This window comes from Danio rerio, chromosome 2 (genome assembly GCF_052040795.2).
Source record: "Danio rerio strain M-AB ecotype USA chromosome 2, GRCz13ab, whole genome shotgun sequence".
In the NCBI taxonomy this organism is placed as follows: Eukaryota; Metazoa; Chordata; class Actinopteri; order Cypriniformes; family Danionidae; genus Danio; species Danio rerio.
The window spans coordinates 12,456,320-12,469,417 of NC_141022.1; the positions used below are offsets into that span (position 1 = coordinate 12,456,320).

General features: G+C 42.3%; 1 protein-coding gene across 9 annotated transcripts in view; it reads left to right on the forward strand.

The window, feature by feature from the left end:
* Window positions 1–13,098, forward strand: part of greb1l (GREB1 like retinoic acid receptor coactivator) — a 147,663-nt gene that overhangs the window by 77,198 nt on the left and 57,367 nt on the right. For all 9 annotated transcript variants that reach the window (XR_015477331.1, XR_015477333.1, XR_015477329.1 and 6 more), the window contains 3 exon segments: window positions 3,535–3,711; window positions 4,619–4,795; window positions 12,504–12,626. Coding sequence is in view for 4 of the 9 variants with exons in the window: in XM_087238429.1 (XP_087094555.1) it covers window positions 3,535–3,711; window positions 4,619–4,795; window positions 12,504–12,626 (477 nt within the window). In the remaining 5 variants the exon portion in view is untranslated.

A 13,098-nucleotide genomic window follows, 5' to 3' on the forward strand; every position in this document is an offset into this window, starting at 1 on the left:
GTTGTTCATCACGCATCAGATGCTAATCAATAAACCCGCTTTGGCGAGCCAGAGAAAGAGGTGCGTGGCCGCGATGCTTGTGGAGCAGATATACGCTAGAGAAGCACTTTTGCAGACCAGTGCTGTTATGTTGGCATTTCAGTTACTGCAAACTCGGTAAATAATTTTACATGTAAATAATTATCACAAATATGTTCGATTTCTGTTTGGAGTTGTGTAAAACAATGCGTGTTTAAAATATATAAAGTTATTTGTTTTTGTAAAGCAGTGTGGCTTTCAATTAATTTGTTACTTCAGATTTAGCCTTATTCATCTGGATTTGTTTTAAATGTCGCAGGACACAGAACATAGACTCACGCAACTTTCTTTTTACTTTAAGAACAGTAGCCATTTTTAATTAACTTTCAAAAGCACATTTTTTAATGTTGACTTTTTATTTAATTTTTTACCTATAAGCACAGTACAGTGTTAATGATCAGACTATTTAAAATGTTTAACGTGGCTGACAATCATAAATATTTTTAATAATAGGAATTGTTTTGCCTCATCATTATGGGGGTACCTGGAAAGATAATCATTTTCTGAGGTGGTACTTGATGAAAAAAGTTTGAGAACCACTGTGCTAAAATCTAGCAATTGTTTGAATTTTTTTTGCAAAAAGAGAAGCAAAATTGGATTAGGGTGCTTTGTTAAGAAATACAGATTTGCTTGTTGTGGTAGGTACCCAGCAGGCACACAACATCATAAGACATTAATATTTGGTTAGATTTAGGTCATGACGTCAGGTGACCAAAATTCAATGTCTGGCCAGCATCTAAGGATGTTATTTTGACGTCAAAAAACGATTTTAAATTACGTTGATATTTACTTGATTTTAAGTTGTGTTGGAAAGTTACCAAAATCCAACATCTGATAGATGTCATAGAGGTAACATCCCCACAACGTCAAGGTGTAACATGATTAGAGATTGATATTTGATTGATTTTAGGTTAGACATTGGGCCTGATGTTGGGTTCTGACGTCAAGCTAATTTTCATTTTCAAACAAGATCCAACGTCCCCATGACGTTGGGTTACAACATCAATATGACATCCTGTTGATGTCCTGTGCCAGCAGGGTAGAATCACAAGTTTCATAAACATCCTACTTTTAAGATTACCTGATTTATCTGTGTAACATAAATGACCTTTAACTGCTCCACCAAGAATTTGTAATGCATTTGTTAACTCCTTATGTTGCTAGTTAACACACTCAATGCATTTTTTTGCAACATATCCCATAATTTCTAAAATATCAACCTCTACCAAATGGTTGATATGTCAATTTTTGGTAAAAGAACCAGAATTATTACATGTATTGTAATAAATATGAAAATATGAAGTGTAAGACCATTTTAATTAAAAACATAATCAAAATAGAACATTTTTGAATACTAAATCACCTTTTTTTTTAACTATGCCCATTAAATATTTCAGATTCTCATTTAACATGTTTTTCTTTTTTTTTTCTTTTTTACAATAAAACCACAATCAAGTTTAGTAGTGCAACATTTTTTTTTTGTAAATAAAGAATAAACTTACCCAAATGCAGTACTAATAAATACTTACGACTTACATCTAAACTTCGGACATAAGCAAGCGGCTCATAATCAAATATCCCCCTAACTAACCCACATTTCCCACTAACTAAACTTACCTAACTCTTCTGTGTTTTCCCAAGAGTCAAGCCTCTTTAAGCAGCTAATACCACTGGTGCACAGCTGAACTGTCGGCTCAGAAATGCAACCACGGCCGTGCACTTAACCCAGCAAAACACCAAAAAATAAAAAAAACTATAACCTATCCGGGGATTTCCAAAACATATTATGAGCCGAACTTACCTGTCCGAAGCCAAACGAACGCTCTGCTCTACCAAAACATGCACCTGATTCTCCTTAACAATTACCGGTCCGCATGCCTCTCAATAAGACAAGCCCCCATATGTTACAACCGGCTCAACGTTGCAACATTAGAGAGACAATAATGACCAGGTAAATTGAAAAGACAAATGATTTATTAACAAAACGTATAGTTAACAAAAATATTTAAAGCAATCAAAGTCAGTATAAGTGAAAGTCAGTAGTGAGAAGCATGTGTATGGTAGTGTACTGAGCTCATGATCCAAACGCAAACTAAAATAAATCAAAAGCGTCAAGCAGAGACGTCCGGCTAATCGAGCTCTCCCAGACAGAATGCCGGACTCCTTATTAACACCACACGATGAGTCTCAGGTGTGATGACCAACCCACCCCTCTGCAATCATCATGCAGGCTCTGCAAATCACAAAAACACACATACAAACAGGTCCCACATGGGACCTAACATTAACTGTGTGTAAACCATTATTTAAAACAGTCATTCTTTAAATAACTTTATATATATTATTTAAAACAGTCAAAATATGGTCAACCATTTGGTAGGGCAGGCAGTTAAAGATAATAAATCTTAAATTTCAATGTGCATCGCTCCTAATATATATTTTTAGCTGCACGAAAACAGCAGTTATTTCACCAAAAAATAGAAAATTCTGTTATTAAAACTTCACCCTCATGTCTTTTCAAACACCCGAGATTCTTCGTTCCACTTCAGAATACAAATGAAGATATATTAGATGAAATCTGAGAGCTTCCTGATCCTCCATAAACATTAACAGTCCTGATTCGTTCAAAATCTAGAAAGGTACCAAAAAACAGATCATGTGACCCCAGTGGTTTAATCTTAATACAATTTGTGCTCACAGAAAACAAAAGTAACAACTATAGTCAACACTTTCTTCTCCTCAGTGTCAGTATAAGGCACGTGTTCACAAGTGCTGTGCATTGTTGTATACCCCAAATGCCCATGCTCGACTATCTGTGTTTGAAAAAAGCACAGACTTATTCAGGGAAATATACTAACAACAAAACTGAGCTTGGAACATGAAGGCACACCCTATACTGACACTGAGGATAAGAAACTGTTTAATAAAGCTGTTATTTCGTTTTATATGTGCACACAAATATTATTGTAGCTTCATAATATTCTGATAAAACCACTAAGTGCATATGGTCTGTTTTGAAGATGTTTTTTGTTCCTTTTCTGAACTTTGAACAAGTTTGTGGTGGATCAGGAAGCTTTCGGATTTCATCTGAGATATCTTAATGTGTGTTCTGAAGATGAATGAAGGTCTCAGAGTGAAGGTCTCACTCACAAAATAAGGGTGAGATGTTGATAGAATTGTAATTGTTTAGTGAATAACCCTTTAGTTTTTTTTTTTCAAAGCTTAATGATTTAGACTTCCTGTGCATTTACAGTAAATGCTTGCTTGTGCTTAGCAAATTGTGAATTAAAATGTAAAATGAAAAAAGTAGTTGATTTAGAGACAATTTGTCAGTGTCAAGGTGAAATACATGAGAACGGTTTTGCAGAACCGCAGACGGTAGCATTAAAACATTGTGCAAACTGTGAATCATCATGCTTTTTCACTGTATAGCTGACTCAAGTCATCTGTGCACAGGTTTCTGTCAAGCAGGAAAAGATCTGCGCCTGGTTTCCATGGCAACAGAGTCTATCGAGGTTCCTGCAGGGTTTGAGCTGGTCGGTGCCAAATCGCCCAGCATCCCAGAGCACATCCTCGTCTGTGCAGTGGACAAGCGCTTCCTGCCAGATGAGAATGGGAAAAATGCACTTTTAGGTTGGTGTTCCAATACATTTTCACAACTTTAAATGATTCACTCAAAAATTAAAATTCTGTCAATAATTACTACTCCCCTTACCCTCCAAATATCTGAGGCCCTCACTAAACCTCATTTCAAGAGTTCACACTTAGATATGCTTAGCATTATAGCAGGTTTGGCATGCTGTCCCGGGAGAGAACCCTGAGCTCGGAGATATTTGAGCCCAGGGCTCCTGCCCGGTCAATAAGCATATCAGAGGATCCGAGATCAGGAAGGTCTCGATAGTTCCCCCTTTTAGAAAGGGGAGAAAAAAGAGGAGATGGGGTGGAAGGGGGGATTCTTCCGAAACGAAGATAGGGAAAAAGGTTAGAAAGTGATCCATTTATAGAAGGCTAGGATCACTCGGATTGGATTATTACTGATTACAAATGAGTGACCAGCTGTACTCAATCATATCACGTGCTCCTCTCGAAATTAGTTTATGAATCTTCACTTATTTTTGGAACACAAACTAAGATAATTTAGATGAAATCTAAGAACACTCTTATCCTCCGTAGACAGCAATGGTCATGACTTATTCCTGAAAAGTATGTCTACTGAAAGCATATGAAAGTCTGTATTGTTTGTATACTTTGGGACCATTGTGGTCAATGAAAGACGAGAGAGATCTCAGATTTTATCTAAAATGTCTTAACATCTGTTTAGAAGACAAACAAAATTCTCAGGGGTCTGGAACTATAAGAGGCTGAGTAATTAATAACATAGTTTTCATTTTGGGGTGAAACTAGATGAACTAGATATTGTGATTTGGACCAAATAGTGGTCATGTTCAATGTCTGTATATATAAACAGCATCAAAAAGACTATTCTTTCTATCAGAGTCTTTCACAGCAGGTAGTGATTTGTGTTTGTGTGTTTCTAAAGGGTTTTCAGGGAACTGCGTGGGTTGTGGTGAGAAAGGGTTCCGTTACTTCACCGAGTTCTCTAACCACATTAACCTGAAGTTATCCACTCAGCCGAAGAAGCAGAAGCACTTAAAGTACTACCTGGTGAAGAACTCTCAGGGTGCTCTGTGCAAAGGAGCCCTCATTTGCTGGAAAGGTACTACACGCATGCAAAATATGATAAATTAGCAATAATTACTGGTGCCAATAGCATAGTATTTAAGTGCATCAACATATAGCACTGAATTAGTCAGTCCAAGATCGTGGTCCTTTGCACATCCTTCTTTCATTCTGCTTTCCTGTCTCCAATATATTGTCCTATAAAAAATAAAGGTTAAAAACCAGGATTAATCATCCAAAGGTCCTTATTTTTGCCTTGTGTTTACATGTGTTCTAATGTGTGTCATCATGGGATCATCATTCCCATGATGACACATTTATTGTTGAACCTATTCTTGTTTTGTCATGTTCTACATCTCTTTCATGGAGCTCTCAACATAACACAAGTACTATTGAATTAATGAACCCATGTTATAAATGTCTAAAACATACAAATTAAAATGACGAGTATGCCAAGAATGCATTACCATTACCTTTTTTGGGTTAGCTTACCCACAACATATGCTTGGTCAGTAGTTTCATAAAGGGACATTTATTTACATTTTAAAAGTGAAACAATATATACAGTCAAACCCGAAATTAATCATACCCCTGGTGAATTCTGACTTAAAGTTATTTTTAGGGGTTTTTTGGACCGGAAATTGCCCAGGCTACTACCTAAATATAATAAGATGGTGTACAAGAGGCATAACTGTGAAAAAAAAAACATATTTCTCAGATTTTATTTACATTTCAACAATAATTTGCCAGGTGTATAAATATTTTTGGCTTAACTGTATACAGTTGAAATCAGAATTATTAGCCCCCTTTTAATTTTTTTTCTTTTTTAAATATTCCCCAAATAATGTTTAGCAGAGCAAATACATTTTTACAGTATGTCTGATAATATCTTTCTTCTGGAGAAAGTCTTATTTGTTTTATCTCGGCTAGAATAAAAGCAGATTTGAATTATTTTAAAACCGTTTTGAGGTCAAAATTAGTTAAGTTATATTTTCGATTGTCTACAGAACAAACCATCATTATACAATAACTTGCCTAATTACCCTAACCTGCCTAGTTAATCTAATTAACCTAGTTAAGCCTTTAAATGTCACTTTAAGCTGTATAGCAGTGTCTTGAAAAATATTTAGCAAAATATTATTTACTGTCATCATGACAAAGATAAAATAAATCAATAATTAGAAATGAGTTATTAAAACGATTATGTTTAGAAATGTGTTAAAAAAATCTTCTTTATGTTTTACATTAGGGATGTCCTGATCAGGTTTATTTGCCTTCAAGTCCGAGTCTGAGTCATTTGGTTTTGAGTATTCACTGATGCAGAAACCCAATCGGATACTTCTATAATACATAAAAAAATAATAAAAAAGAGCAAGGAAACAGATGCAGGATGTTCCTTATTTTTTATATAATTCATCTGATTTATTCAACTGTATATATATATATATATATATATATATATATATATTGTAGCGAGGCAGAGGGAAAACACAAACACCGTAGATGAAGTTACAAACAATGCCCCGGAGGGTGCTTTTATTTACAAGTGATAAAGGGGTGAATGAGTGCTCTTCTTAGAGGTGCGTGCTCAGGTGCTCCGGGGAGAAGGTGAAGACTGGTGAGAGAGATGGTGTTGGATCGGTCACGAGCTGGATTCGGCTGTGGGAGAGACAGAGAGAGACAAGCGTTAGCGCAGGGAGTCATCTGAAATGAAGCTCACTTCCTTCTGTGTGGGGCTGGCTTATATCTCTCCCTGGCTGATGAGGTCCAGCTGTGAGCGATCCGAGGTTGATGAGAGATCCAGCTGGTGTGGATTTGTGCCCAGGGCGACGTGGTATTACATGGCTCGCTACATTCCCCCCCCCTTAGCGTCGTCCTGGTCCTGGGTGTCCTGCGAAGGAAGAGCAGTGTATTGAGAGGGGGGGTAGAATGTTTCGACAGACCTGCCCATCCTGACCAGAGCCGTGAGAGTCCGTCTGCGTTTCCGTGGGAGGCCCCGGCTCGATGTTGTACGTCGAAGTTGAAATCCTGGAGCGACAGGAACCACCTGGTGACCCGAGCGTTGTTGTTCTTCGCTGTCGCCATCCATTGTAGCGGGGCGTGGTCGGTCACCAGAGTGAATTTCCTGCCAAGGAGATAGTACCTTAGCTCCAGGATTGCCCACTTGATCGCCAGGGCCTCCTTCTCCACCGTTGCGTAGCGGGTCTCTGCGGGGGTCAGCTTCCGACTCACGTACATTATGGGATGTTCTTCATCGCCGTGGACCTGGGAGAGGACCGCGCCCAGGCCCGAGTCGGAAGCATCCGTCTGTAGAATGAAGGGGCAGCCGAAGTCAGGTGCGTGCAGTACCGGTGAGGACGTGAGGGACTTCTTTAGGGCTCGGAACGCATCGTCGGCTTCCTTGGTCCATCTTATCCTCTCCGGCTGCCCCTTTCTGGTCAGGTCTGTCAAAGGGCTGGCTATGGATGAGAAGTTAGGTATGAAACATCTATAGTAGCCCGCTAACCCCAGAAATGCACGTACCTGGGTCTTTGTGGTGGGTTGTGGAGTTTCCTGTAGTGCCTTGACCTTGTTTTGCTGTGGCTGTATGAGACCTCGTCCAATGTGGAACCCGAGGTATCTGGCTTCGGCTAGACCCAGGTGGCATTTCTTGGGATTAGCTGTGAGCCCAGCCCGTCGAAGATCTAAGAGCACCCTCCGTAACCTGGATAGGTGTTCTTCCCATGACTCTGAGTGGACGATGAGGTCGTCCAGGTAGGCTGCTGCATATGGCTGGTGGGGCCTCAGCAGGATGTCCATCATTCTTTGGAATGTGGCTGGGGCCCCGTGGAGCCCGAAGGGAAGAACCCGGTATTGCCAGTGCCCACCGGGTGTGGAGAAGGCGGTTTTCTCCTTGGCGTCTTCACTGAGTGGTAACTGCCAGTAGCCTTTGGTGAGGTCGATGGTTGAGATAAATCGGGCTCCACCCAGCCTATCCAGCAGCTCGTCCACCCGAGGCATGGGGTATCCGTCGAACTTGGAGATCTCATTGAGTTTCCTGAAGTCGTTACAGAAACGGAGGGTGCCATCGGGTTTGGGGACCATCACTATTGGGCTGGACCACGGGCTACGGGATGGTTCGATGATGCCTAACCTTCTCATCTTCTGGATCTCCTCGTCGATAGCCAGCCTGCGAGCCTCTGGAACTCGATAAGGCCTTTGCCGGACGATGGTGCCAGGAGGAGTGATAATGTTGTGTTGGATGATGGAGGTTCGGCCCGGTTTCTCTGAGAACACATCCTTGAACTGACCAACCAAGGCTTGCAGCTCCGCCTTCTGGTTTGGTGAGAGTTGCTCACCAATGTGGACAACGGGAAGAGTTTCTTCAGCGAAGGCAACGAGATGACCTGGAGCTGCAACCCACTTCTTCATAAGATTTATGTGGTAGAGTTGTTCTTCCCGTCTTCGTCCCGGCTGACGGACTCGATAATTTACCGGCCCTACCCTTTCTACCACGGTGTATGGTCCCTTCCAGGATGCGAGGAACTTCGACGTTGTGGTAGGTATGAGTATCATCACCTTGTCCCCTGGGTGGAACTCTCTGGGTTGGGCGGGCCGGTTATACAATCTCTGCTGGGCGCGCTGGGCTTCGGTCAGGTGTTGTTTGACGATGGGCATGATTTTGTCGATGCGTTCTCTCATGTCCCGTACGTGTTCAATCACCGACCGCTGGGGGGCTGGTTCCTGTTCCCAGGCTTGACGAGCCACATCCAATAGGCCTCGGGGTTGGTGGCCAAACAGCAGTTCGAAGGGGGTAAATCCTGTGGAGGCCTGGGGGACTTCCCTGATACCGAATAACACGTACGGGATCATGAGGTCCCAGTCGCGCCCGTCCTCTGCCACCACCCGTCGGAGCATCTGCTTCAGAGTCTTGTTAAAGCGCTCGACAAGGCCGTCCGTCTGTGGATGATATACAGAGGTTTTTAGCTGTTTTACCTTGAGTAGGTGACAGAGGTCTGCCATCAACCGGGACATGAAGGGGGTGCCCTGGTCGGTCAGTATCTCCGTTGGGATTCCCACTCGACTGCATAGCAGAAACAGCTCCTTCGCGATGGCCGATGACGTGGCTTTCCTCAGGGGAATCGCTTCAGGGTATCTGGTGGCATAATCGAGGATAACAAGGATGTGCTCATGTCCCCGGGCCGACTTCGGCAAAGGCCCTACCAAGTCCATACCAATTCGGGTGAAGGGCACATCGATGATGGGTAGTGGTATTAGAGGGCTGGGGGGTGGTCGTTGGGGAGACGTTCTCTGGCAGATGTCACATGCCTGGCAATACCTCTTTACTTCCCCGTCTAGCCCCGGCCAATGGAACCGATCGCGGATCCTTTTCACCGTGTTGGCCGCTCCCAGATGTCCAGCCATCGGGTGGGTATGTGCCAGTTCCAAGACCGTCTCCCTCTTGGTCCTCGGAACGACCAGTAGTGTCTTCTTTTCCCCCCGCCTCTCTGCGACACAGTACAGCAGACCATTTTCCACAATGAAATGTGGGAGGGGGTGAGGGCTGGGAAGTCGCTCATTACCGTCGATGATCCGTACTTGTGGCCAACAGTGTTTGAGCGTTTCATCTTCCCTCTGTGCTCTGCCAAAATCACCTCCTGCGGTTATCTGCTGAAATAGATCAAAGTATAAATTAGCAGATATTGATGACTCACCCCCTCTGTCGCTCTCGGTGGTCATCAGCGCTGGTTTGCGGTCCCGATGAGCCCGTGACTTGTTCTTCTTCTTGGAACGAGCCGATAGAGCGTGGTGGTGAGTGAGGAGTTCGTCGAACCCCGGCCAGTCTCTGCCCAGTAGGAGGGGCACAGGAAGATCTGGAACGACCCCGACTTCAATGCGCCAGCTGCCTGGTTTCGCCGCGATGGTCACTCTTCGGGCGGGTACGTGGCGGGTATCACCGTGTACACACGTGATTGGAATAAGGCTTTTACTTTCTTGGCGGTACTTCAAAGTCTTCGGGTGAACCAGAGTGATGGCGCTTCCTGTGTCTAAGGTGGCCGTTTGTGTTTTTCCCTCTAGTTGGACTTTATGGGTGGGAGCTTCGGGAGGGATATTGCGGTGAACCGCGCACCCTGCTGTCCAGGCCGGGGTCGAGTGCGTCGTCGGCTCGGTGGGCATCGGCTCGTCCATCGGGCTGGGGACCGCTGGTCTGCCGCCTGGTCGCGCTGTGCCCTCCACCGGTCGCCAAGGCGCACTTACCCTCCGGGGTGGCAGAGCCGCTCTCTCCCCATTATCTCTGGCGATGTGAGCTTCAGCCAGCTCGATCGCTTCCACCAGGGTGGCCAGTGACTCAGGATTTCGCATGCTGGTGAGTGTTCGCAAACGTCGGGGTAACGCACGCATCATCTTCTCGATGATCACCTTCTCAGCGACCTGGACCGCCGAGGGGTCTCCTCCCAATAACCATAGCCTTCCCAGGCGAGAAAGTTGAGCTGCTTGCGTTCTCACTGGTTGTTTCTCGTCGTAAGACCACTGGGAAAACTGTTGGGCTGCGCTGATTGAGGATAGCCCCATTCTGGCTAATATCTCCTTTTTTAACGCTTTGTAATCTTCATTTTTAGGTGTCTCTAGTGAAAAATATGCTCGTTGCGCTTCTCCTGTGAGAAACGGAGCCAACATTCTCGCCCAGTTTTCTTTTGGCCATCCTTCTCTCTCGGCAATAACTTCAAATGTATGTAAATATGCATCAATATCATCCAGGTCGCTGAGTTTAGTGAGATGATGATGCGCACTCACTTCGGGAGTCGAATGGTGTCTGGCCACCTGGCGGAGCTGTTGTTCCAGTCGATCCTGTCTGGCTGTAAGTTGCTCAGAGATGGAATTCTGTTTGCTGGAGATCTCCGCTAGGTGGAGCAGTACCTCTTCCACCGACATGGCGACGGGATGTTGACAGCCGAGTAAGAGGAAGCGTGGGAGAGAGAGAGAGCGGATGCCTGTCTGTAACAAACACAGAGAAAAATTCAGCGGTTATTTTCTACTTAATGGTGAGTGTTTCTTCTGAATTTTTCCCTCTGCAATGCCCGCATTCTCCACCAGTTGTAGCGAGGCAGAGGGAAAACACAAACACCGTAGATGAAGTTACAAACAATGCCCCGGAGGGTGCTTTTATTTACAAGTGATAAAGGGGTGAATGAGTGCTCTTCTTAGAGGTGCGTGCTCAGGTGCTCCGGGGAGAAGGTGAAGACTGGTGAGAGAGATGGTGTTGGATCGGTCACGAGCTGGATTCGGCTGTGGGAGAGACAGAGAGAGACAAGCGTTAGCGCAGGGAGTCATCTGAAATGAAGCTCACTTCCTTCTGTGTGGGGCTGGCTTATATCTCTCCCTGGCTGATGAGGTCCAGCTGTGAGCGATCCGAGGTTGATGAGAGATCCAGCTGGTGTGGATTTGTGCCCAGGGCGACGTGGTATTACATGGCTCGCTACAATATATATATATATATATATATATATATATATATATATATATATATATATATATATATATATAGATCCCCCTTTGATTTTTTTTAATATATTTCCTAAATTATGTTTAACAGAGCAAGGAAATTTTCACAGTATGTCTGATAATATTTTTCTTCTGGAGAAAGTCTTATTTGTTTTATTTCAGCTAGAATAAAAGCAGTTTTTAATTTTTTATACCCATTTTAGGGCCAAAATTATTAGCCCCTTTAAGGTAATTGTTTCACAATAGTCTACAAAACAAAGTATAACTATACAGTACCTTGCATAATTACCCTAACCTGCCTAGTTAACCTAATTAACCTAGTTTAGCCTTTAAATGCTACTTTAAGCTGTATAGAAGTGTCTTGAAAAAGATCTAGTAAAATATTATGTACTGCCATCATGGCAAAGATAAAATAAATCAGTTATTAGAAATGAGATATTAAAACTATTATGTTTAGAAATGTGTTGAAAAAAAGCTTATCTCTGTTAAACAGAAATTGGGGAAAAAATTAAACGGTAATTTTTTCCCCAATAAATCTGATCTCATGATCGGAAATTTTGCCTGATAACACGGTTTCAGATTCATTCGGCGTTGGATGTTACCTTATATACCTTATATATATATATATATATATATATATATATATATATATATATATATATATGTATATATATATATATATATATATATATATATATATATATATATATATATATATATATATATATATATATATTTATTTATATATATTTATTTATATATATATATATTCGACTTTTAAGGTGACATCCAATGCCGAATGAATCTGAAACCGTGTTATCAGGCCCAATTTCCGATCATGAGATCAGATTTGGACATCCGTACTTGCCCAGCTCAGACATTATATCAAAATGCAAAAATGTAACAAAATAACACTTTGTTAAACGTTTCAAAATCACGAGATGTTGGAGCGGAGATCAAGGCCCCATAATGCAATTTAAAAGCATGAATATTTTTTTTTAAAAATGCCTTTGAATCACAAAATACAGGAAACAGAGAATCTCTATAAATTTTTACAATGAGATTACTCCCTCACTTTCATTCAGCGTAATCTCTGTTTATCAGGTATTGCCACCACGGTAAAAAACTGCCACATTAAGATTATTTATTTAGAAATTATAGAAGAGGAATTAAAAAGTAAATACAGTTGTGTTTGTTGTTACTAAACCTGTTAAATATGATAGAGAATGTTTCACCAAACATCATATTTTTTTTCAACACAGATTGTAAGACACGACCATTCTCAAACAGTGCTTCTTCATCCAAGCCTAGTTCCTCATCCTCACTAAGCAGCAAAGAAAATGGAGACACAAATGGCCACAGTCCATCTCCCTTCCCCCTCTCAGGTGAGTGGACGTGTGGACCATCAAATATTGTATGCCTGGTCGCACGGTTTTGTTCTAAAAGCTTTCTGGTGTTTACTGGAGGACCAGTGTAAGACAACACATGCAGCATCTGTCCAGTGGAGGTTGTCCATCTTCTGCTGGTTTCAGCATGCACAGAGGTCATGTTCTGTTTTGGGGGGAGGGGACATACGGGGGTGGGGGTGAAACCTGGGGTTAAAGAGAGCTGGGGGGGGGGGCTACTCAGCATTTGGTGACATCTGGCTAGAGGCCACACTGTGTTTACCCAACAGTGTTTGGTGAAAGAAAGCAAGTCATTGTCTCATTCTTCCTCGCAACACCATTCAGAGAAACAGGCAGCTGGCAGCAGAGTGCATCCATTAGTGCTGATAGCAGTCTTTTACAGTGCCTAAAATAGGTTTAGGAGAAGGGCTTATTAATGTACACCAAATTTGATAAATGAAGGCTTTTTGTC